Source organism: Panthera tigris, chromosome D2 (assembly GCF_018350195.1).
Source record: "Panthera tigris isolate Pti1 chromosome D2, P.tigris_Pti1_mat1.1, whole genome shotgun sequence".
In the NCBI taxonomy this organism is placed as follows: Eukaryota; Metazoa; Chordata; class Mammalia; order Carnivora; family Felidae; genus Panthera; species Panthera tigris.
Window position 1 is genome coordinate 47,588,976 of NC_056670.1, and position 26,495 is coordinate 47,615,470.

The 26,495-nt window shown below is 39.9% G+C and overlaps 1 protein-coding gene across 1 annotated transcript; it reads right to left on the reverse strand.

Moving 5' to 3' along the window:
* LOC102949578 (olfactory receptor 6C75-like) lies at window positions 1-26,495 on the reverse strand. The gene is made up of 4 exons (XM_007080087.2): window positions 26,440-26,495; window positions 11,265-11,421; window positions 2,848-3,012; window positions 1-979 (listed from the first exon to the last, which is right to left on the reverse strand). Exons 3-4 carry the CDS (start codon window positions 2,880-2,882, stop codon window positions 1-3), a joined length of 1,014 nt encoding a protein of 337 aa, XP_007080149.2. The 5' UTR covers window positions 2,883-3,012; window positions 11,265-11,421; window positions 26,440-26,495.

Sequence of the window (26,495 nt, forward strand, 5' to 3'; positions counted from 1 at the left end):
TTATTTTTGTCTTGATATTTTCATTCTGCACATTGTCTCTCTCAGAGCCTGGTGGACCTGCTTATTCCGCAGAGTGTAGATGACAGGGTTCAACAGTGGGGTCACCACCGTATGCACAAGGGCAGCCTCCCTGTTGGAGTCCAGCCTGTTCCTTTGCTTTGGTTTCACGTATATAAAGACACAGCTGCTGTATATCAGGGAGAGGACTATGAAGTGAGAGGAGCAGGTGGAGAAAGCTTTCTGTTGCTCCTTGGCTGATGGGAGTCGCACAACTGTGACTACTATGTTGCTGTATGCAATGATGGTTATGATAAGGGATGTCAAAATGATAAACAAAGCAATGACAAAGGCCAACATTTCAACAAACCTGGTATTAGAACAGGAGAGATGAATCAGGGAACCAAGATCACAGAAGAAGTGGGGGATGACATTGGGGCCACAGAACGATAACTGGGAAACCTTTACTATCAGACCAGTGATGAGAATGAAGGCCAAAACACAGCAGGCAGTGACCAAGAGGAAGCAAGTCTTGAGGTTCATGATGGTTGGGTAATGCAGAGGCTTGCAAATGGCTGTGTACCGATCCACAGACATCACTGTTATGAGGAAGAAACCTGTGGCTCCGAGGTATACATACACAAAGGCTTGTATGAAACAGGCAAGAAAGGAAATGGTTTGCCGGCCTAAAAGAAAGATGACCAGCAACTTAGGAATAACAGCACTTATGAAACAACTCTCAAAGAAGGAGAAAATGCTGAGGAAAAAGTACATAGGTGTCTGGAGCCGGGAGTCAGCACAGGTGATGGTGACTATGACAACATTGCCTGTAATGGATGCCAGGTAGGCCAGCAGGTGCACCAGGAAGAGGACATTTCCCAGGTGTTGGATGGCAGGAAACCCCTCCAAGGTGAATTCTTGAACAGTGGTCCCGTTCCCCATTTCCATGGGCATCTCTTTCCACAGCATCATCCCTGCTGGTCTTAACCCACAATAAAGACATAAAGGAGGGCAAAGGTTTTAGCGGAGCACATGATTAAGTTATTTGCCTATCCTGGAAGGTGGCTAGGCAGATAGCAAAGTGGTTTACTCAGCTGGTTCTTGAATCAGAAGGACCTGAATTCATTACTAGTTCAACACTGAGTTCTAACCCCTGAGAGATGGGTTATCTTTGGAAAGGTAGTTAACCGTTATGAACCTCACTTTCACCCTCAGTAAAATGAAGATGACAGGATCTGCTTGTTCATGTTCTTGTGAGAATAAGTAAGATAAAGCATGTAGCTCACTTGCCATATGATGCCAATGTTTCTATGTGTTCTCAATGTCTAATTGTAATGTGATGGTCATTATTATTATGCTGAATAGAACATCATCAGTAGGCAATATTGTTGAAATTTTTTAGTTATAAAACACTTTACTGTTTTTAACAACATTATTTATTTGTAGTAAACATAGCAGTTATGTTAGTAATATTCACTTTGAGCGTCTCTTTTAATATGTAACACATTCTAAGGTCCAAGCTATCATCATCATCATTTGTTGAGGACCTATACTTGTTCTGTGCTGGTCACTGAAATTCACTATTTCTATTACTCTTCACAGTAATGAAGAGCCTCTTCTAAAGAAGCAGAAACGGAGGCTTAGAGAGATCCAGAGAGCTTAGGTCATTTCGCTGGGACTTTAGCCACAATGTCCAAATCCAGAGTACCTGCTTTTTCTAAATGCAGTGACAAAATATTTTAAAATAGAAACAAATCTATAGTTGATGATCTCTCAACCTTAAGTGCAAGATTAGCTTTACTTATCTTGTTTCTCTCCCAGGTTAGTATTACTGATGAGTTACTGACCTGCAGATTGACATGGGGTCAGAGACAATCTACTTTAGCACTAGCAGTTTGTAGAAGAGACTGGAGACCAGAGATGTTTTGGGCTTCTCAACATCATGACATGAACTGTGAATGCAGGATTTACCACCCACCCCCAGAGTTCATGCTGGGTTGTGAGGGCCGTGGGAGTGACAATAGTTCACAGGATTAATGCACTTAGGAGCATATGCTGGCAACCTATATTCACTCTTGCATGAAAGCTCAGTGAACATTCTTCTCTTTTCAGTCCTCCCAATCAGTGACATCTCTCATGATGGTGTTTGGCTGTAGCATCTCAATTTAAGCTAAAGTTTGGCAGTGTGGAATGTGTCACTCTCACTCACTCTCACTAACTCAAGGTGCGCCTGCTTCTTCCAGTTGACCCCAGAAAGTCCACCATGTCACCATGGTCCCTGAGGCTGTCACACACAGGAGTCACCACATGGTGGGCAGGGCTACCTCCTCTAGCTGCCATTGTGTCTCAAGAAAGCAAAGGCTTGCTGTAGGATGAGGGGAAAGGAGAGAAGTAAATGCATTTGTCATAGCTTGTTGTCCCAAAGTGGGGTGAATATGCATCTCATTGGCCAGTGTTCCAGCTGATAAAGCCTTGTTTGTATAGCCCAGAATGTTTCCTACCACAGCAAGGCTACATGGCAGCCTTGCTCACTGAACCCCCAGAAAGGCGCAGACAGACTAAAACAACCACATTTCGCTGCCCCCAGTTCTGGGGTAGAGCTGGACTCTCGGACTACTTAGGGTTCTGCTGAAAGGTCTGGCTCTGCTCCCCCAAGTGGGTAAAAGCCCACCTAACATGCAACATTGCCGTCCACCTGCTATACCAGTTAATGGGAGTAGGCAGCTGCTTCTTATTTCAGCCCTGGGTGCTGCTGAGACAAGGGTCCTTCTGCTGCAGCACTCCATGGTCATGGGCACACCTGCTCCAAGACACCTTCTACTGCACTGTGCTTCTCCATCATATCCTCACCTGTCTGTATGAGATGCATCCTTCATTTCCTGCATCAACAGTGAGAAACAGCTGACATGCACGTTTGAAGTCCCTCTGATATTTTTGCCACAGGACTGTTTGGTCAGCAGCAGGATGGACCCAGCCAGTGAGCAGAGAGTGCAGGTCCCCAAACCTCATTAGATCCTGAAGAGACAGAGACAGAGACAGAAAGTAAAGGCATGATTGGTGTACTGGGGACAGCTAATTGGTCACTGTTGAAAATAAAGTTTACTGGCTCTACCCTCATATTTATCTTTCCATTGTCAATGGTGACGTTGACTCCCAGATGTCCACTGTTCTCTGCCAATTTTTTCAAGGAAATTATATGACAATTTCCCAAGGGTTTCTAAAACCCCAAGTTGAATGTTGCTACTAATTTGAGGTAAAAGTCCACACTACAATTTTCTCCGTGTGGTGTATGCACTGAGGCCAGAGCATAGTTGTTACAAGAATAGATTTTTGGTGAGAAAGAGCTTGATTACACCTGGCTTTCATGAGGCTTTGGGGAGGATACTGGGGAAGGCACCTCTCTTCGTCAATCATTCTCCATGCTTCCACCAACATTATGATTCTCTTCATTACATATTTTCATATGAAGAATATTTTTGTTCTCCCCGATCTCCTTGTAAAAGAAAGCACACAATTTTTTTCCTCTTTAGGGAAGAAAAGGAAGACCTGTGGTTTCTGTAACATCTCTAATCTGGTAGACCCCTCTCTCCTTAAAAAAAATCTGGGAAGTGAATTCCCAGATTCTTGCTAGGTGCACATGAAGAAGAGATGTGAGTCTGAGGGTGGAGAAGCTTTATCCATAGGAAGCACCTGCTTGGAAAGCAGCTTCTTCTCCTGGGTTGGGCTGTTGGTGTCAGGAGTGACCTGTTTTTCTGTGGTCTCTGGCCTTCATTGAAATCCAGAGAAGTGGACTAAACTCTCAAAGTGTATTTGAATGCTACCCTGAGGCATATGGTCGATGGAAATTTGTTGTGCCTGAATCTGCCCTCATCATTGTGATCCTACCAGGTCAAGGCAAATATTATAGCAACGTTCAGGAATGTCAACTAGGTCCCACTCTCCCATAAATAGACAAAATCATTTTTATAACATCTGTCCATCTATACACTCTGCTTTAAATCCAGGCAAATCTCTGACCTCATGGTCATATTCTCAGTTGGCCATGAGGAAAAATAAAGAATAATGGGAGATGAGTTACAGAAGCTGGAACGATATGAGACTATACATCCTCGTATTCAGATAAAGTCTCATTGGCAGAGGTTTTAATTTTATTCAGAGTGAGCTTCATGGTGCAAAATTCCTCTCACTCCTAATCGAGCCCCAACGCCAACACGACTATGGGAAGGTGGGAGGAAAGGGGCTGGTATGTGATTTGATAGAAAGGTTTACAAATGGCATACTCAAGGAAATGGACTGAACTAACTATGTAACATAAGGGACAGTGAGCTGCCATCAAGGAATGTTTCATATTCTCTTCATCTAGTGCCCGTTTTCTGAATAGTGCCTTCATGGCTCTCCAAAACCTACAATTTCTTTATGTTTTTAAATTATACCTTGAGATCTTATTTATCTTGGACATTTTCCAGCATTCCTTGTGCTTTGAGGATTTAGTTATCCAGTTAGAGTAAGGAAAGGGATGAACCTAGAGAATGATTGAGTTGAATTATGTGGGTGGGGTAGAAACAGGTGGAAATTGCTATCTATAAATCTCAGCAGTGAAACTACTTTGTAGGGTTCTGGATCTTCCACTTCTATAACTCTCCTGGTAAGATTTCTTCTACTTGTCCCACATCTGATGTGTGGATGCTCCAGGTGTTGGGGACAACCGTTGGTTCTAGGTGGTGCTTTTAGCACAAGATTCCTAAGTATCTTTATCTCTGTACCTTTCCAGAATGAGATGTGAATGTTATGTTTTGGAAGGTTAACATTTTACACAAAGTATGGAAGAGCCCTCCATAACCTCCTCCCCACTGCAAAAGCAAACTCCTTTGAAATGGGGGCGGGGGCAAAGTTCACATTTCTAAGTTCACACCTTTTCCAATTACACTCTTAGAGCTTATTACATGAAATAGTTTTGCTGTTAATGGAGGGGAACTACGTAGAGGAGAAGATGAACAGTGTGCAATGGAGAGAAAACTAATTTATATAATCAATCCCCTTTTATGAAATGGGATTTTTTGGCTGGGCTTAAGACATCATCTGATCAATTAGTATTGTATTGGTTGGTGTTATAAAGTCAGGGTCCAAGATTCCTAAGATTCAGTAAACCAGACTGATCTCTTTTCACACATTTGCCTCTGGGGATGTAAGGGTGATCAGAACCTTTATATAGATACTGGTTTGGGAAAGTGTTCTCACGACTGACCACACAATCAAATTCTGTGTTCTTATCCAGCACTTATCACTGCTTGGAGACAGAGGTCCTAAGAAGAGTTCTCAGGAACCAGAGGAGATAAATTGGAATTCGTCAGCCCCCCAATATGACTGGACTGCTGAGCCTTGGGTGGAGGTATCTATCATCATCTTCCTTAGCTGGGAGGTCAGGTGACTCACAGAGCAGGGCAGGACAGTGGCCAGTGCGGGCATAGTGGGGAAGCCCACGCTCAGATTGACTGAGAGGATACTGCCAGGGTGACATGTGCTGCATCCTCAGAAGGCTGGCTTCTGCCGGCAGTGTGCCTCACCTTGGCGCATCATGTCTGCTACTGGGGAAAGATACATCCAGCCAAAAACAGAGGAGTTGGGTGGGCTCAGCTCTGCTTTCTCCTCATGCCCATCTTAGTTCGACTCTTTGTCTTGAAAAGAATGGAAATCCTATCAATCATGGCTAGCGAGGGGTTTTCTTTCACAAGTAGCATCTCATTCATTAAAATCCTGAATCAGGTGTCACAATAGGCCTGGTCCTATGGACACTGAAGGTGGAGAGTGATTCTACATTCAGACAGCTCTCGGAACTTCATTCAGCATTGGGTGTAGGGATCCTCTTTCCACTGCTTTTCCATTTTCCCTCTAGCTCCAGTCTTCATGTCTGCACCTTAATGGGCTTCTACTAAATAGTGTCCTCTATACTCTTAATTTCTATCCCTCTTTTCTCAGTGACAGGATACATAGTGGCGGTGACACTTTCTTGGGGTACACCTCAGTGCTTTGTGTAAGGGAGGCACGATACAAGTCTTATGTACTCTTTCAAAAAGTATGAAAAGAGTTAATGTAATTTCCCCCCAAATTTGTGAACCACAATATTCTCTTTTTTTCCCACTTTTATTGAGATATAATTGACTTATAACATTGTGTAAGTTTATTTGTTTGGGAAGACCTTTGTCTCTCCTTCTATTCTAAATGACAGACTTGCTGGATAAAGGATTCTCGGCTGCATATTTTTTCTGTTTGCACACTGAAGATATCGTGCCAAGCCTTTCTGGCCTGCCAAGTTTCAAAAGAGAGATCAGTCACGAGTCTTATAGGTCTCCCTTTATATGTGAGGGCATGTTTATCCCTTGCTGCTTTCAGAATTTTCTCTTTATCCTTGTATTTTGCCGGTTTCACTATGATATGTCGTGCAGAAGATCGAGTCAAGTTACGTCTGAAGGGAGTTCTCTGTGCCTCTTGGATTTCAATGCCTTTTTCCTTCCCCAGTTCAGGGAAGTTCTCAGCTATAATTTCTTCAAGTACCCCTTCAGCACCTTTCCCTCTCTCTTCCTCCTCTGGGATACCAATTATGCGTATATTATTTCTTTTTAGTGTATCACTTAGTTCTCTAATTTTCCCCTCATACTCCTGGATTTTTTTATCTCTCTTTCTCTCAGCTTCCTCTTTTTCCATAACTTTATCTTCTAGTTCACCTATTCTCTCCTCTGCCTCTTCAATCCGAGCCGTCGTCGTTTCCATTTTGTTTTGCATTTCGTTTAAAGCGCTTTTCAGCTCCTCGTGACTGTGCCTTAGTCCCTTGATCTCTGTAGCAAGAGATTCTCTGCTGTCCTGTATACTGTTTTCAAGCCCAGCGATTAATTTTATGACTATTATTCTAAATTCACTTTCTGTTATATTATTTAAATCCTTTTTGATCAGTTCATTAGCTGTTGTTATTTCCTGGAGATTCTTCTGAGGGGAATTCTTCCATTTGGTCATTTTGGATAGTCCCTGGAGTGGTGAGGACCTGCAGGGCACTTCCCCTGTGCTGTGGTGTATAACTGGAGTTGGTGGGTGGGGCCGCAGTCAGACCTGATGTCTGCCCCCAGCCCACCGCTGGGGCCACAGTCAGACTGGCGTGTGCCTTCTCTTCCCCTCTCCTAGGGGCGGGATTCACTGTGGGGTGGCATGGCCTGTCTGGGCTACTTGCACACTGCCAGGTTTGTGGTGCTGGGGATCTGGCGTATTAGCTGGGGTGGGTAGGCAAGGTGCACGGGGGCGGGAGGGGCGGGCTTAGCTCGCTTCTCCTTAGGTGATCCACTTCAGGAGGGGCCCTGTGGCAGCGGGAGGGAGTCAGATCCGCTGCCGGAGGTTTGGCTCCGCAGAAGCACAGAGTTGGGTGTTTGCACGGAGCGAGCAAGTTCCCTGGCAGGAACTGGTTCCCTTTGGGATTTTGGCTGGGGGATGGGCGAGGGAGATGGTGCTAGCGAGCGCCTTTATTCCCCACCAAACTGAGCTCTGTCATCCGGGGGCTCAGCAGCTCTCCCTCCCTTTGTCCTCCAGCCTTCCCGTTTTCCGAGCAGAGCTGTTAGCTTATGACCTCCCAGACGCTAAGTCGCGCTTGCTGTGGGAACACAGTCCGTCAGGCCCCTCCGCTTTTGCCAGCTAGACTCGGGGGCTCTGCTTGGCCAGCGGGCCGCCCCTCCACCCCAGCTCCCTCCCGCCAGTCCGTGGAGCGCGCACTGCCTCGCCGCCCTTCCTACCCTCTTCCGTGGGCCTCTCATCTGCGCTTGGCTCCGGAGACTCCGTTCTGCTAATCCTCTGGCGGCTTTCTGGGTTCTTTAGGCAGGTGTAGGTGGAATCTAAGTGATCAGCAGGATGCGGGTGAGCCCAGCGTCCTCCTACGCCGCCATCTTCCCTCTCTCCCGATAATTGTGTAAGTTTAAGGTGTACAAGTGATGACTTGGCACACACATATTATGAAATGTTTACCACAGTAAGGTTAACACATCCTTCTCTTCACATGATTGCCACTTTGTTGTTGTTATGGGAAGCATATTAAAGCTCTACTTGCATAGCAATTTTCAAATGTGCAATACAGTATTATTAACTATAATCACCATGTGCTGTACCTTTGGTGCTCAGAACTTACTAATTTCATAATTTAAAGTTTGTACCTTTGAATAACATCTCCCCACTTCTCCCACTCAGCCTCCGACAATCACCATCTCACTCTCTGTTTCTATGAGTTAGATATTTTTAGATTTCACATACAAATGAGATCGTACCCTAGTTGTCTTTCTCTGTGTGAGCTTATTTGACTTAGCAATAAAATATGCATTATCAGGTTCATGACAAAGATGACAGTCTAATGAAGCAGGGAAGTGATAGTTCTTTCAATAAATATAAACAGTATTGCATCAAGTGGGTATTCAAATGGAGAAAATGCAATTTGATGCTTCCTTTATATCATACCAAAAAATGTTAAAAGAGGGGACAAAAAGGAAAGAAACCCAGAAGATGAGCTGTAGATCTAAATGTAAATGGTATAACAATCATCTAAAAGAAAAAAGGCCAGAATATCTTAATGTCTTTAGGGGAAGGCAAAAAAGCTACTTAACCAAGACAAAATAATTTACCATTAAAAATTATATTAAATACCTCTGTTTATTGAAACTGCATTAAGGAAATTGAAAGGCAAGTCACAGTCTGGGAGAAGCTATTTTTTTTAATGTTTATTTATTTTTGAGACAGAGAGAGACAGAGCATGAATGGGGGAGGGTCAGAGAGAGAGGGAGATACAGAATATGAAGCAGGCTCCAGGCTCTGAGCTGTCAGCACAGAGCACCACGCGGGGCTCGAACTCACGGACTGTGAGATCATGACCTGAGCCAAAGTCGGATGCCCAACCAACTGAGCCAGTCTGGGAGAAGCTATTTTTAACCTGACAAACCTATAAATCAGTAAGGAAAAAGACAATGGAACAATAGAAAACTGGGCAAAATATTTGCAGTGTTCCTTCACAAAAAGAGATTGTACAAATGGCCAATATCATATTAAAATGTGCAGGTTATGTATTTACCAGGGAAAGATAACATAAAACCAGAGCACAATAATAGTTCACACAAACCAGAAAGACTATAATGCAAAATTCAGACAATGCCAAGCGTCAATGAGAGTACTGGACTGCCGTTCACTGATGCTGGAAGTGTAAAATTTGGAAATATATTGAAGTTGAGCATATTTTACATATCACATATTTTCTTGAAATAGTTTTATTGAGTGAATAAGTTCAGTTATTGACTTATTTAGTCAATAAGTTTACTTATTTCCCTTGAAGATTACAGTGATATGGAGGAATGCTTTGTACACAAGGGCAAACTTTGTGCTTTTATAGATTCTAGTGCAGCATATAATTCTGTTTCCATCACAAGACATAATGATTCAGCTTTCAGATTATTTATAATATTGAAATAAGTATTACATCAGCAAACTCATTTTTTGGTTGAATCCAAATTTATGTGATATTAAGTACTGCAAAAAGTCAGATAAGAAGTGTCAGTTGGTTGTTAAAGTAGTATGTGGAGAGCATGATAATGCCATATTTGTGAAGCCTTGTCATTAAAAATGTGTTTGTCCACTGCTCCCAGGACCCCTGAAGTAGAAAACTCCTGGAAGAATAAGAAGTGAATTTTTATTAGAAAAATGCCACTGGGGATCATTGCCAAAGTGTTTTCAGTAGCTGGAGAGATTAATATCCTGGCCAACATATGGAGCAGGCAGACAGAGAGGGAATGAAGGCTTCTGGCATTGTCAGCCCATCTTACTCAATATTTATACTTCACCTCCCCTACTCCACCCTACCTGCCACTCAGGTTGCTAACAATAAGTCTTCTTCCAAGCATGGTGGAAAACCAATGCAATAGGTCCTCACAATTTGTCAGGTGATCCAAAGCTGAAATACTCTTCTCCCTCATTCTACCCCCGCCAGACAATTATTAAGTCCCTAGTTGCAATGGTTCCCACACTTTGGCATGCATCATTGTCACCTGGAGGGTTTGCTAAAACACAGATTATTGGGCCCACCCCAAGAGTTTTTGATGCTATGGGTGGTGCCCACTAATATGCATTTATAACCCGTTACCAGGTGATGTATTCCTACAGGTGTAGGGACTACACTTTGAGACCCGATGAAGTATTTCACTCCTTTGACATCATTCCAATTCTCTTCCAGTAAGTATAAGTTTGTCTTTGAAGAAGACGACTAGTGAGGGGAATTAAGCCAAGGAAATAATGAGCTGTTTCATATCCAGGAACAAAGTGGAGTATAAGCAAATGAATACAGTGGAGAATAGGAGCTTCAGGCGAGGGGCTTATTAGAATTGAACTGTTTGTAGGAAGAAGGAATACAAAGAACAAAGAAACAGAGTGACAGGCAAGAGGAAGTTTATTTATTTGTGCTTACTTTGTGTATCAGTGGCTCTGAGAGTCATGAGCAGAAGTGGCTTCAGAGTTAGTTAGTGGTAATTGTGATAGCATTATCAGGGAATTCTGCAGGGCTACATAGGACCCTAGTCATCCCTGAACACCATGAGTAAGGAGCTACCATACAGAAATTCTCTGTCCACTGGGCTTATAATAAAAAGTAACAAATTCATTAGCCTACCAGTGACTCCAGAGAGGATAAATTAGCAGATGATTAATTCTTCAGGGAGTACTTTTTCCATTGTTTAGGTCAACTTGAAAATATTTTTCAGTGAAACTTACATGCCTGTGGGAAATCATAAAATGTTGCTTTCATTATCTTGCTGATGCTCTAGGTAATTAATGCAGGGAAGTAGTTATCAGGCATTTCCCCCCAAGAAACCTCAGGGAGTCTTCCCTTTGATCTCAGGATGGGGCTAGGCAAGGCAGTTACAACACAAAAGGTGTGCAAATGATTGAATACTACAGTGACTGAGTACTGGACTTTGGCTGGGGAACAAGGAAAATGAGTCAAGATCAGAAGGTGTTCAAACACTGGAGGTCCAAGATTGGATGTAGGTGATAGGCAGAAATAAAGAAGTAAATAAATAACTGTAGGAACCAATTTCAGGTAGGTTGGGGCAAAAATGATATGCCCTGTCTCCCCCACTGAAAATGGCTATAAAACAGGATGGATCTGGCAGCCATTAGAGGATTCTGTACTGTGAATAGTAGCAGAAGGACTGAAAAGAAGATCAGAATTTGAAGTACCACCAAATCAGTGGTGAGTTTACCATGGTTTTTTTTGTCTTCTGGTTCTCTCACTTCTTGGTCCAGTCAAAGCAGAGCAGCAGAGAAGAGTGATGAAGTCCCCATGCTTCTGGCCACAGAAGCTAGAAGAGGCACTTTAGGGAAATGAGATGTACTGGGGAGATTGTGATGAGGGGGAACCTGAGGAAAGAGATCACATTAACTTGTTAAATAACTCAAAGATTTACTCCCAAACTGTGCATGACTAGATCTGATCTTGATCAGCATAATAAAGACTTTGAAAACAGAATTACCAGAAAGATTTCTGGCCAGAAGCCAGACTTCCCTGGTGATGCACATGTGTGACTTATGTGAATATTTTGCAAAGGTTTTGAAAAGTTCACTGACGTTGAAACTGTAGACTATAGAAGATGGGATGCAACTTATGGCCTGAACCAAATCAGGTCCATTTCTTGCCAGAATGAGGAAATAAACACTTTCCAAAGGGTTTTTAAAAAGACTCAGAGTCGGCAAACGTGATATCCCAGTTCAAAATGACTCAGCACATGAAGAACCAGGAAAATCTCAATTCTTATGAGAAATGATAATGAACTCTGTAATAATGACATCAACTCTCACATGACAGAGATGTCGGAAGTATCTGACAAAGACTTAAATCAATTATTTTAAAATATTCTAACAAGAAATTAAAAGCACTTGTAAATTAATAGAAAAATAGGACTCAGCACTGATATTTAAAGAAGCAAATGGAAATATTAGACCTGAAAAATACAATGGCTAAAATATAAAACTCCCTGGCTGAGCTCAGATGCTAAGTGGAGATGATGGATAAAATTGTCAGTAAAATTGAAAATAGATCAGTAGAAATTATCCAGCCTTGAAAAGGAAGAGAAAAAAAGACTTAAATGAACAGGTCTTCAGGGACCTGTGGAAGAATAAAAGGTATAACTTCTTGTCATCAGAAGGACAAGCACAAAGAATTCAGTACTGAAAAATGTATTTTAAGAGATAATGGCTGAAAACTTCCTATATTTGGAAAACCATATAACCCTATAGATTCTAGAGGCTGAACAAAGCCTAAAGAGGATAAATCCAAAGAAATTCCATGCTAGGACCAAACATAATTAAACTGTAGAAAACCAAACACAAACTATTGAAATGAACCAGAAAAATAAAGGTGTTTTACCTGTAGGGGAAGAACCATTTCAATGACTGTGGATTTCTAATCAAAAACTGCATAAGGAAGTGTCACGATATTTTTCAATTGCTGAAGGAAAAGAACTGTCAACTTGAAATTTTATACTTAGCAGAAAGCATCTTTAGGAATGAAGGTAAAGTGAAGATATTCTGAGTTGAAGGAAAGCTAAGAGAATTTGTTGCCGCCAGATCTGCTGTGAAAGAATCTAGGAGTAAAGGAAGCTCTTGATATTATTATTTTATTTCTTAATTTATTTTTAAAATTATTATTATTTATTTATTTATTTATTTATTTATTTATTTATTTATTTAAAGAAAGTTCTTAAAGACAGAGGGAAATGATACCAAAAGAAAATGGTACATCAAGGATAATAAGCACGAGAAATGGTAAATATGTTGGTACCTAGTCTGCTTTTGAGTTCTTGAAAAACATATATGATGGTTGAAAGGAAAAATGTCATCTGCAGAGGTTTCAGTGTATACATATATGATATATAAAATAATTAAAACATACATAGGAGGCTACTAAATTCCACTTAAGTGGTTGAGTGTTTTTCTAGGTGCTTGTCCACCCAACACTTTGGGAGCAGGGCCTCCATGCTGCAAGCAGCCTGGCGGCACCACAGCTGCTGTGGCCTCGACTGCAGCAGGGAGCCCTGCATTGACATGGACCAGGGTTTATTCAGGGTGACTTACAGAGGAGGAGTTAAGATGGTGGAGAAGTAGGGGGACCGGGATTTCCCTGGTCCCTCAAACAGCTGTATGGAGGTCAGATCACTTGGAACACCCAAGAAATCAATCTGAGGAGTGGCAGGTGGAGGGAGACAGCTTGGTGGACTCAAGGGTTACTTCGGTGAACAAATCAAAGCACACCTGGTGGAAGGTCCAAACACTCCCCCACTATGAGCAAAGAGGAGATTTGCAGAGGACTGACCAGTGGGATAGAGCAGCCCAAACACAACTTCCTTAATTTGAGGAAGGAAACAGGCATCCAAATCTAAGAGGCACAGAGACCTTGCTTCAAAATCAATAAAAACAGGTTAACGCCATGACATATCATAGTGAAACTGGCAAAATACAAAGATAAAGAGAGAATTCGGAAAGCAGTTAGGGACTAATGGTCCTTAACCTACAAGGGTAGACACATAAGAGTAGTAGCAGACCTGCCCACTGAAACTTGGCAGGCCAGAAGGGAGTGGAAGGAAATATTCAATGTGCTGAATGGGAAAAATATGCAGCCAAGAATTCTTTATCCAGCAAGACTGTCATTCAGAACAGAAGGAGAGATAAAGGCTTTCCCAGAAAAACAAAAACTAAAGGAGTTCATGACCACTAAACCAGCCCTGCAGAAGATCCTAAGGGGCCTCTGTGAGTGGAAAGCAGGAAAGACTACAAAGAACCAGAGACATCACCACAAACACGAAAACTACAGATAACACAATGACACTTAATCCATATCTTTCAATAATCACTCTGAATGTAAATGGACTAAATGCCCCAATCAAAAGACATAAAGTATCAGAATGGATAAAAACACCCATCTATATGCTGCCTAAAAGAGACTCGTTTTAGACCTGAGGAAACCTGCAGATTGAAAGTGAGGGGAAGGAGAACCATCTCTCAGGCTACTGGACATCAACAGAAAGCTGGAGTACTTATATCAGACAAGCTAGATTTTAAAACAAAGACAGTAACAAGAGATGAAGAAGGGCATTACTATCATAATTAAGGGGTCTATTCATCAAGAAGAGCTAACAACTGTAAATGTTTATGCCCCCAATGTAAGCACCCAAAGATATAAATCAATTAATCACAAACATAAACACATATATAGATAATAATACTGTGATTGTAGGGGACTTTAATACTCCACTTACAACAATGGACAGATCATCTAGGCAGAAAATCAATAAGGAAACAATGGCTCTGAATGACACATTGGACCAGATGGACTTAACAGATATATTCAGAACTTTTCATCTTAAAGCAGCAGAATAGACATTCTTCTTGAGTGCACATGGAACATTCTCTAAAATAGATCACATACTGGGTCATAAAGTGTTGATTATAATTAAGTTGTGGAAAGTTAAATATGTAAATTGTAATTTTTATAGAAACCATCTAAAACAATCTATATAAATAGATATTATTTTTAAAGACCTGATCAATTAAAATGGAATAATAGAAATATTCAAAGAACTCAAATGAAGGTAGGATATAGGGAGATGAATGAAGGAAAAACAGGAACAAACACATAAAACAAATAACAAAACGGTCCACCTAAGTCTAAACATAATAATTTCATTAAATGGAAATGACATAAACTCACCCAACTAGAAGGCAGAGATTGGCATTGGCATTAACAAATACTGAAAATTCTACTTATGGGGTATCCCAAGTAGTCAAACTCTTAGAAATAGAAAGTAGAATGGTGGTTGACAGGATGGGAGGAGAGGAAAAGGGGTGTTGTTTGATGGAAATAGAGGTTGAGTTTTGCAAGATGAGAAAGCTTGAGAGATTTGTTACACAACGATGTGGATATATATTTAATGCTATTGTACTGTACACTGAAAAAAGGTTCAGATGGTAAATTTTATGTTATGTGATTTTTACCACAATATGAAGACAGAGACTGTCAAATTAAAAAACATAAAATTGAAGAAACAAAACAGGACCAAAGTACGTGTGCTTTACAAAAACAAATCTGAGATATAATGACCCAGGTAGTTATAAGCAAAAGGATGGAAAATGACAGAACATGCAAACACTAATCAAAATAATGTTGGAGTAGCTACATTAATATCAGACAAACTATACTTCAGAGCAAAGAGAATTACCAAGAATTAAAAAGAAAGATTACATAATGATAAAACTGTCAATTCGCCAAGAAGCTGCAAAATTCCTAAATGTATGCATACCTAGCAAAAGAACTTCAAAATACCTGGGACAAAAAAAGGACAGAATTAAAGAGAAACAAATCCACAAATATAATTGAAGACTTTAACACTCCTCTATTAGTAATGGATATTACTGGGGGAAAGAAAATCAGCAAATATGTGGAAGAACTGAACAACACTCTTAACTAAACAGATGTAATTGACACAGAATACTTTACTGAACAACAGCAAAATATACATTATTTGTAATTGTACTTGAGCATTTGCCAATATAGACTTTTTTCTGTTATAATATATATTTTAACAAATTTACAGTAATTTAAATCATACAAATCATATATATTCTCTGACCATAATCATATTAAGCTAGAAATTAATAACAGAGATAACTGGAAAATTTTCAGGTACTTGGAAATTTTTTTAAAATTTTTAAATTTATTTTTGAGAGAGAGAGAGATGGAGCATGAGTGGCAGAGGGTCAGAGAGAGAGGGAGACACAGAATCTGAAGCAGGCTCCAGCTCTGAGCTGTCAGCACAGAGCCCGATGCAGGGTTCGAGCTCATGAACCGCGAGATCATGACCTGAGCTGAAGTCAGATGCTTAACCAACTGAGTCATCCAGGTGCCCCCAGGTACGTAGAAATTATATACTACACCTCAAAATAATTTCTTGGCCAAATAGAAATTATTAATTTATTTTAATCTATTATTTATTTATTACCAGTAAGAAGTATTAAGGAAAATATTTTCATATTTTTAATATAATAGTGATAATATATATAACATATCAAAATTTGTGGGATGGAGCTAAAGCAGTGTTTCCAGGGACATTTATAGTGTTAAATGGTTATAAGTAAGTCGCAAGCCTTGCCCATACTCAGTGGAAGGAGATTACACAAGGGTGTGAATACCAGGAGGTGAGATAATTGGAGGCCATGTGAGAGTCTATATGCCACACCACCTTTATAAGATTTCCAGTGGAATAGAGTTTGAAAGGTGGTCAAAGGTAAATCTGTCCTTAGAGGAGAATGGATTTTATTAGCCTTCTACACAGAAAGTGTTTAGAAAAAAAGTGACTAATCTCTCCTTTCCCTTCCCATCTCACGTCTCTATCTCCATCCCAACACAATCCCTTCCTGCAGCCAGTGTTAGTTACAGAGTTTGTAGCCTTCCTTAAATGCTTGTGTGCTTGAATACTCATGTATTAACTATACTTAAGTAGATTCAATGGGCATTTTTCTCTTTATAAAAGTCAGATCATATTGATTACATTATTTTTAAGCTTGCTTTTTTCCTCTTAAACTTTTCACTTTGAAATAACTTTAGCCTTACCAAAAAAAGTTGCAAAATGAAGGCAAAGAAATCTCATATACTTTTCATATAGCTTCCTCAAATATTAACATATAACCACAGAACAATGATCACGATCAGGAAAGTAATATTTAATTTGCATAGTATATTTTTTCAGTTGTCCTAGTAATGTCCTTTTTCTGGTCCAATATCCAATCCTGGGCACATATTGTATCCAGGCATAGTTTCTTATCTCCTAGACCTTCTCCAGTTGGGGACAGTTTCTTCCACATTTCATTGACTTTCATGACTTTGATACTTTTGAAGAGTGCTATTTATTTTATACAATGATTGTCAATGTGGGTTTATCTGATTACAGTTAAGTTATGAAGTTTTGTCAAAAATCCCATAGAAATGATGTGGCTTTCTCAGGTATATGATGTCACCATATCTTATTACTGGTGATATTAGTTTACTAGTAGTTACAGGTAATCGCTTGTTTAAAGTGGTGTTTGTTTAAAATTAATGAAGTTACAGGACTCAGTTAGGCGTCTGACTCTTGATTTTGGCTCAGGTCATGCTTTCATGGTGATGGGGTCAAGACCTGAATTGGGTTCTATGCTGACAGTGCAGAAAGCCTGCTTGGAATTCTCTCTCTGGCATTCTCTCTCTCTCCATCTCTCTCTGCCCCTCCCCAGCTAGCACATGCACTCTCTCTCTCTCAAAATAAATAAAATAAACTAAAAAAATTAGTAAAGCTACTATTTTTCCCTTTGTAATTAATATCTTATTGGAAAATGCTCTGAGACTATGTAAATATTCCATCCTTACATTTTTGCCCACTCATTTAGTATCAAATGATGATTCTTGCTTGAAACAACTATTACTGAGGTATTTTCAAATGGTGATGTTCTATTTCCATCATTCTGTCTACACTTAATAGAGTTCTACTGTTTTCCTTCTCTCCATATTTGTTTATTTATTCAATTACTTACTCATATCAATATGATAACTCACAGGTATTTGTTTTGTTTAATGACCTTTATCTATTAGTACCACTGTTCATTGTATTGCTCAAATTGTTCCATGCGTGGCCACTGGGAGTCCCGTCAAGTTAGCCCCATGTGCCATTTGACATGACTCCATTATTTTGGGGGCACCTCTTAACTTTTTTACACCCCAAGGACCTCACCTTGTTCTTTCCTTTTAAAAAAAATGTTTTAAATTATTACTATTATTATTTTTAATGTTTATTTATTTTTGAGAGAGAGAGAGAAAGAGACAGAGTGTGAGCAGGGGAAGTGCAGAGAGAAAGGGAGACAAAGAATCTGGAGCAGGTTCCAGGCTTTGAGCTGTCTAGCACAGAGCCCGACTCAGGGCTTGACCCCATGAACCATGAGATCATGACCTGAACTGAAATTGGACACTTAACTGACTGAGCCACCCAGTAGCCCTTATTTTTATTTAAAAATTTTTTTAAAAAGTTTTTTTAATGTTTATCTTAGAGAGAGAGACAGAACATGAGCAGGGGAGGGGCAGAGAGAGAGAGGGAGACACAGAATCTGAAGCAGGATCCAGGTTCTGAGCTGTCAGCACAGAGCCCGACGTGGGGCTTGAACCCACAGACTGCGAGATCATGACCTGAGCCAAAGTCGGACGCTCAACTGACTGAGCCACCCAGGTGCCCCTTAAAAATTTTTTTAAAAAGATTTATTTATTTTTGAGAGAGAGAGAGCACAAGCCAGGAAGGGGAAGTGTTGGGGGGAGACAGGAAATCTGAAGCAGACTCCGTGCTGATAGCAGTGAGCCTGATGCAGGGCTGGAACTCACACACTGTGAGATCATGACCTAAGCCAAAGTCAGATGCTCAACCGACTGAATCACCCAGTGCCCTTATTTAAAAAAATTTTTTAACGTTTATTTATTTTTGAGAGACAGAGAGAGAGCACAAACGGGAGAAGGGCAGAGAGAGAAGGAGACACAGAATCCAAGGCAGACTCCAGGCTCTGAGCTGTCAGCCCAGACTTGGGGCTCAAACCCACGAACTGCGAGATCATGACCTCAGCTGAAGTTGGATGCTTAACCAAGTGAGCCATCCAGGGGCCCCTTCTTTCTTTTATCTTTTTTAAAGTTTTTAAATTTAATTTGAGAGAGAGAGAGAGAATGAGCAGGGGAGGGGTGTGTGTGTGTGTTTGTGTGTGTGTGTGTGTGTGTGTGTGTGTGGACAGAGCCCTGAAGCAGTCTCTGTGCTGAAAGCAGAGAACCTGATGCAGGGCTCATGAGCCATGAGATCATGACCTTAACTGAAGTGGAAGGCTTAACTAACTGAGCTGCCCAGGCACCTTGTTCTTTTTTGTAGAAACATTGTAATCAGCCATGGTTCCTTTTATCATGGTGACTTAGGTCAACTCAGTCCGATCATGATTGGTGCATGTTCCTGTTGGTCATCAGAAGCTTTCAGTTCTTTAACAGAGCTTCTTACCACTGAATCTAACTGTGTTTATTTTGCTTTCCTAGGACTGGTGGTGTTGTAAGTCCTCTTGCACATGCCTTATTTGATTACTTAGGTTTTTAAAATTATAAATAGATAGGAACTTGTGATAGAAACCCTTCCTGAGAGAAGTACAGACTTTCCACATTGTCATTTTAGTTCACTGTTATTAACGAAGTTCTGAGGTTCTCTCTCCTTTTTCTTGCCTATATTGTTTGACCCTAGCTTAAATGTTAAAAGGGAAGCTTCATAAGGACAGGGGAGTGATTGAGACTTTTTTATTCACCATTCAGCTGGCTTTGGGGACTAATTTGTATTAGGCCAGCTTTTACTTTTATTTATTGCTGGAACAATAAATGCTTCCTCTAGAAAACACTCCAAGGGCAGGTTCCATCTTGTCTGTTTAAAAAAGATAGCACTTTAACACATGAGGCCTTTTTAAAAATTAAAAAAAATTTTTAGAGTAACAATTTATTTAATTTTTTTAACATTTATTTATTTTTGAGAGAGACAGACAGACCTCTAGTGGGGAAGGGGCAGAGAGAGAGAGAGAGAGAGAGAGAGAGAGAGAGAGAGAGAGAGATACAGAATCTGAAGCAGGCTCCAGGCTCAGAGCTGTCAGCGCAGAGCCCCATGTGGGGCTTGAACCCACCAGCCATGAGATCATGACCTGAGCCCAACCAATTGAGCCACCCAGGCACCCCTTATAATTTATTTATTTAAACTTTAATTTAAAGTTTAATTTAAAGTTTAATTTAAAATTTAAACTAAATTTATTTATTAAAATTTATTTAAAGCAGGAGTAGATCCCAGTGATTCATCTTACGTATGACACCCAGTGCTCATCACAAGTGCCCCCCTTAATGCCTGTCACCCATGTAGCCCATCCCCTCACCCACCTCCCCTCCAGCAACTGTATGGAGGTTCCTCAAAACATTAAAAATAGAACCACCCTATGACTCAGCAATTGCACTACTGGGTATTATCCAAAGGATAAAAAAAAATGCTGATTTGAAGGGGCACATGCACCCTAGTGTTTATAGCAGTGCTATCAAAAATAGCCAAATTATGTAAAGAGCCCAAAGGTCCATCAACTAATGAATGGATAAAGAAGATGTGGTGTATATATGCAATGGAAATGGAATATTACTTGGCGATGAAAAAGAATGAAATCTTGCCATTAGCGACAATGTGGATGGAACTAGAGTGTGTTATGCTAAGTGAAATAAGTCGGCCAGAGAAAGACAAATGTATGATTTCACTCATGTGGAATTTAAGAAACACAACAGATGAACAGAGGGGAAGGGAAAGAAATACAAGATAAAAATATAGGAGGTCTTTATTCATAGTTCCCTACTTCAGAGCTAATGATTTCCTGGCTATTACAGTTTTATAATAAAACACCTGACACACCATTTCATAAGGACCACTAGATGCTGGCTATGGAGACTTTCCTTTTTTTGTGCCCAAATGGGTGTCTCTGTGCCCACACCAAACCTTCTTCAAGCAGAAATCATAAGTATTCTCACTATAACCACAATTCACGTGCTTATATTCTAAAATAGTACAATTTCACTAAACATGATTTAGAATTGCAAAGTTTATCATGGGGAACTTTTGAGTTGGTGAAGTTAAAACATCTTGGAATGACTTCCAGAAGGAAGGAAACACACCAAATACTCAGAAGGAAGTTGTTTTGATTGGTATGCTGAGGGCTCAAAACAAAATTTTGACTCCATTACAGCCTTCCTCAAAATTCCTCTGGGAAAAGCTAAAGTTAAGAGCACACTTTATTCGTATCTTCATACACGGGCCCTTATTGTCCCTTCTTGTGTCCTACCTGCTGTGATTTCACAACTTAGACTACTCTCCTCAACATCTTCCCCCAGTAGACTATTGATTTAGTGGGTCATTCCTCACTCCAGATTGCTTTGCCAGAACATAAATCAAAGGAAGATGAATATAAGTTGAATTATATTAGAACCATAATGAAAAAACTTTCCAAATCACAGAAAAACCAAAACATTGCTATGGGATTTTGAATTATATTAGTAATTTACTGGCCAGGGACTCTAGATTTAAACCAATTAAGCTTTCTCAGATGAAGACAAAATTTATTGAAACCTATCATGTGGGAAAGTTAAAATAATTTTTAAAATTCCATCATGGAAAACACTGAACAAGGCTTAGAAGCAGTAAGAAAAGTAGGTCATTTTTGAAGCTATCAAGATTAATAGCTACAGTTATAAGCAAATAAAAAAGACAACTCTAGACCAGATTCTAGAATTCTGTTTCAAGAAAATTTTAAACAATATTCTCAGGTGGACTCTAAGCTAATGTAAAAGTATCCTTGTCCTTTCTTTGTATAAGTGGGCTAAAATATGAAATAGGGAACCTAGTCAAAAATTATATGAGAAATTGTAGTTCTGAGGTTCTCCAATATTTGGCCGAACATTTTCAAATGCACTTGGAAAAATTGACAAGCTTAGGGCCAACAACAAATGTATGGCCCTTGAGATATAAAAAAACCAAAAACCAAAAACCAAAAAAACCCCACAACTGGTCCCTGAAACAGAGATTGAATTAAAAGGCCCTCCATCATCTAAGAATTAAAGAACTATTAATGATAATATGTGCAGCTATATAAGCAAAAAGGTAATGGGAAGAGTTAGTGTCCCACATTATTTAAAAGCAAAACTAATCATCCCTTTCACTGGTCCTTGTAATACTTCTGTTTTATCTATAAGGGCTAAATAGACGAGATTGTGGCTCAGTTCAATATTTGTGTGTAATTAATATAATAGTATACTTTGTTTTTTTATATAGCCTCGTCCAAACAGCATAGTTTCCTTAGTCCTACCTGAGGATAAATTCTTGTGTAACAGACTTGTGCTCAGCATTCTTTACTATCCCAGTAGATAAAGACAGTCAATATCTACCTGCTTCAGGGGCGCCTGGGTGGCTCAGTTGGTTAAGCGTCTGACTTCAGCTTGGGTCATGATCTCGCATTTCCTGAGTTTGAGCCCAACGGCTCGGAGCCTGGAGCCTACTTTAGATTCTGTGTCTCCCTCTCTCTCTGTCCTTCCCCTCTCACACCATGTCTCTCTTTTTCTCTCAAACATAAATAAAGATTAAAAAAAATTTTTTAATCTTATCTGCTTCACTTGGGGGAAAGTTACAATGCACTTAGACAGGGATGACTCCATAATGTATTATTGAGGCTCTATCTTATATCTCCTGACTTTTAGATCAGGATATATTTTTTTTAATATATGAAATTTATTGTCAAAATGGTTTCCATACAACACCCAGTGCTCATCCCAAAAGGTGCCCTCCTCAATACCCATCACCCACCCTCCCCTCCCTCCCACCCCCCATCAACCCTCAGTTTGTTCTCAGTTTTTAACAGTCTCTTATGCTTTGGCTCTCTCCCACTCTAACCTCTTTTTTTTTTTTTTCCTTCCCCTCCCCCATGGGTTTCTGTTACGTTTCTCAGGATCCACATAAGAGTGAAACCATATGGTATCTGTCTTTCTCTGTATGGCTTATTTCACTTAGCATCACACTCTCCAGTTCCATCCACGTTGCTACAAAAGGCCATATTTCATTTTTTCTCATTGCCACGTAGTATTCCATTGTGTATATAAACCACAATTTCTTTATCCATTCGTCAGTTGATGGACATTTAGGCTCTTTCCATAATTTGGCTATTGTTGAGAGTGCTGCTATAAACATTGGGGTACAAGTGCCCCTATGCATCAGTACTCCTGTATCCCTTGGATAAATTCCTAGCAGTGCTATTGCTGGGTCATAGGGTAGGTCTATTTTTAATTTTCTGAGGAACCTCCACACTGCTTTCCAGAGCGGCTGCACCAATTTGCATTCCCACCAACAGTGCAAGAGGGTTCCCGTTTCTCCACATCCTCTCCAGCATCTATAGTCTCCTGATTTCTTCATTTTGGCCACTCTGACTGGCGTGAGGTGATATCTGAGTGTGGTTTTGATTTGTATTTCCCTGATAAGGAGCGACGTTGAACATCTTTTCATGTGCCTGTTGGCCATCCGGATGTCTTCTTTAGAGAAGTGTCTATTCATGTTTTCTGCCCATTTCTTCACTGGGTTATTTGTTTTTCGGGTGTGGAGTTTGGTGAGCTCTTTATAGATTTTAGATACTAGCCCTTTGTCCGATATGTCATTTGCAAATATCTTTTCCCATTCTGTTGGTTGCCTTTTAGTTTTGTTGGTTGTTTCCTTTGCTGTGCAGAAGCTTTTTATCTTCATAAGGTCCCAGTAATTCACTTTTGCTTTTAATTCCCTTGCCTTTGGGGATGTGCTGAGTAAGAGATTGCTACGGCTGAGGTCAGAGAGGTCTTTTCCTGCTTTCTCCTCTAAGGTTTTGATGGTTTCCTGTCTCACATTCAGGTCCTTTATCCATTTTGAGTTTATTTTGTGAATGGTGTGAGAAAGTGGTCTAGTTTCAATCTTCTGCAAGTAGCTGTCCAGTTCTCCCAGCACCATTTATTAAAGAGACTTTTTTCCATTGGATGTTCTTTCCTGCTTTGTCAAAGATTAGTTGGCCATACGTTTGTGGGTCTAGTTCTGGGGTTTCTATTCTATTCCATTGGTCTCTGTGTCTGTTTTTGTGCCAATACCATGCTGTCTTGATGATGACAGCTTTGTAGTAGAGGCTAAAGTCTGGGATTGTGATGCCTCCTGCTTTGGTCTTCTTCTTCAAAATTACTTTGGCTATTCGGGGCCTTTTGTGGTTCCATATGAATTTTAGGATGGCTTGTTCTAGTTTCGAGAAGAATGCTGGTGCAATTTTGATTGGGATTGCATTGAATGTGTAGATTGCTTTGGGTAGTATTGACATTTTGACAATATTTATTCTTCCAATCCATGAGCAGGGAATGTCTTTCCATTTCTTTATATCTTCTTCAATTACCTTCATCAGCTTTCTATAGTTTTCAGCATACAGATCTTTTACATCTTTGGTTAGATTTATTCCTAGGTATTTTATGCTTCTTGGTGCAATTGTGAATGGGATCAGTTTCTTTATTTGTCTTTCTGTTGCTTCATTGTTAGTGTATAAGAATGCAACTGATTTCTGTACATTGATTTTGTATCCTGCAACTTTGCTGAATTCATGTATCAGTTCTAGCAGACTTTTGGTGGAGTCTATCGGATTTTCCATGTATAATATCATGTCATCTGCAAAAAGCGAAAGCTTGACTTCATCTTTGCCAATTTTGATGCCTTTGATTTCCTTTTGTTGTCTGATTGCTGATGCTAGAACTTCCAGCACTATGTTAAACAACAGCGGTGAGAGTGGGCATCCCTGTCGTGTTCCTGATCTCAGGGAAAAAGCTCTCAGTTTTTCCCCATTGAGGATGATGTTAGCTGTGAGCTTTTCATAAATGGCTTTTATGTAGATCAGGATATTTAAAAAGCTGTCCATATTGACCTATCTTGATACAAAATGTCGATGATCTCCTTATATACTTCACTGATTTATTCTTCTAAAACTGATTCTAAATATCTGTTGACTGAATTGGTTTAAAAAGGATGCAAAGTTTTTAAGGGAAAGCTTATGTGTCAGCCAAAGGTAGAGGTTATTTGGGGAAAGACTGTCGACTATACAAAATTATCCAAAAATATTTTCTAAAAGACAAATGAGAGAATTTCTTGGATTTACTATTTATTGCAAATGATAGGGTCCCAGTTTTTCTGAACTATTAAGGTCTTTATATGAGCTTCACTCCTGTGGAACTCAGAAGTTAAAGATAATTATAGTAATATCAGACTGTCCTTTCAACAACCACCTTTGCTGGGTCTTCCAGATTATGATAAACCTTTCTTCCAGTATGTCCAGGAAAGTTCAGGTCATGGTCTAGAGGCATGAATGTAAATATACCCATTAAGGACACATTGTACATAGCCTTCCCTGACCTACAGGTTTGTTTTTCCTGCCTCTGAGCAAATGGAACTCTAGCTAAATTTTTCTACTAGTGAAGGTGGCCACTGTTTTCCCCTTATCCAATGACTGGGCTATGTTGTGTTTTTTAATGGAATTATCCATGCTCAAAGCTGGTTGTCTGGATATCCCCTCCAAAATCTTGATATGATAGTATTTGTTGATGGATTTTATCTAAAAAGTGACAAAGGTCAATACCACATGTGGTTTGTCCTTTGTCCAGGCAAGAATTTTGAAGTGCATTTTTTTTAGGTTTGAGAGCAGTGTGATTTCCTTTAATAAACAGCTGCACAATATCCCATCGTATGACTGTGCCATATAGTTCATTATTAACTGAAGCCATAAAGTTAATTATTAGAAAATAACTAAACTAAAAGCTTCATATTCAACGACATAAAAGATTATTAATATTCTATATAGAAAAATATGTTTATATATAAACAAATCAAGTACAAAATGATAGATTGGAAGAAAATATTTACATCATACCTGACAGATAAAGGTTAGTATCCTTAATATACCAATCATTCCTAAGAGAAAGGCAAACAATTCAATAGAAAAATTAACACACAATATAAAGGACAATTCTCAGAAGAGGAAATGTGCATGTCAAATATACTAACAATCAAGAAAATGCGAAGTAAAATAATAGTTAATAGTGATTCAACACTTTATCCATCATATTGGCCAACGCTAAAAAGAATTACAACAGTAACGCAAGCTAAGGGCACTGGGAAAAGGCTCCATTCCTCTGCTGTGGTTGTGTGAATCACTACAACTTTCATGGAACAGAACTTGGCAGTATCTAGTGACATTTAGAGCATGCATACCCTTTGATCCAGCAATCACACTTGGGAGATCCATTCCACAGAATTTAAAGTCCTAGTATATAAGAATCTATGTGTAAAGATTTGTATCCCAGACTCGACCTCCATACTAGTAACTTGATGATGATGTATTCTTTTTTGAGGCCATTGTGGGGATTAAAGATAATATGTAAGAAATGTATTTTGCCAATTAGTTATCAATATTTAAAATACGTGGGAATAGTATGGGATTTCCCAAAGAGGACCCCACCTTTCCTAGTCTGACTCGTCATACATCATCCTCTGTACCTGGTGTTTCCCATAGCACGGCACTCAGCAGAAGCCAGCAAGAAAAGAAGGAAATAACAGCAAGGAATAGCAGAAATAAATTCAGCAGTCAGGGAAAGAAGCCTGTGCTTTCTCAGCCCATTATGAAGAGACCCTGGAGGGCCACCTCCTGGAACTCTGGTTCACCAGTCTATTGATGTTTCTCTCAAGTATTAATTACTCCCAGAAAGTTTAGAGTAAGGGTGAAAACTCTTACTCGAGTTTGGAGTAGGGCAGAGGCTGAGCCCTGGTCATATCTGCAGGGATCCTGGG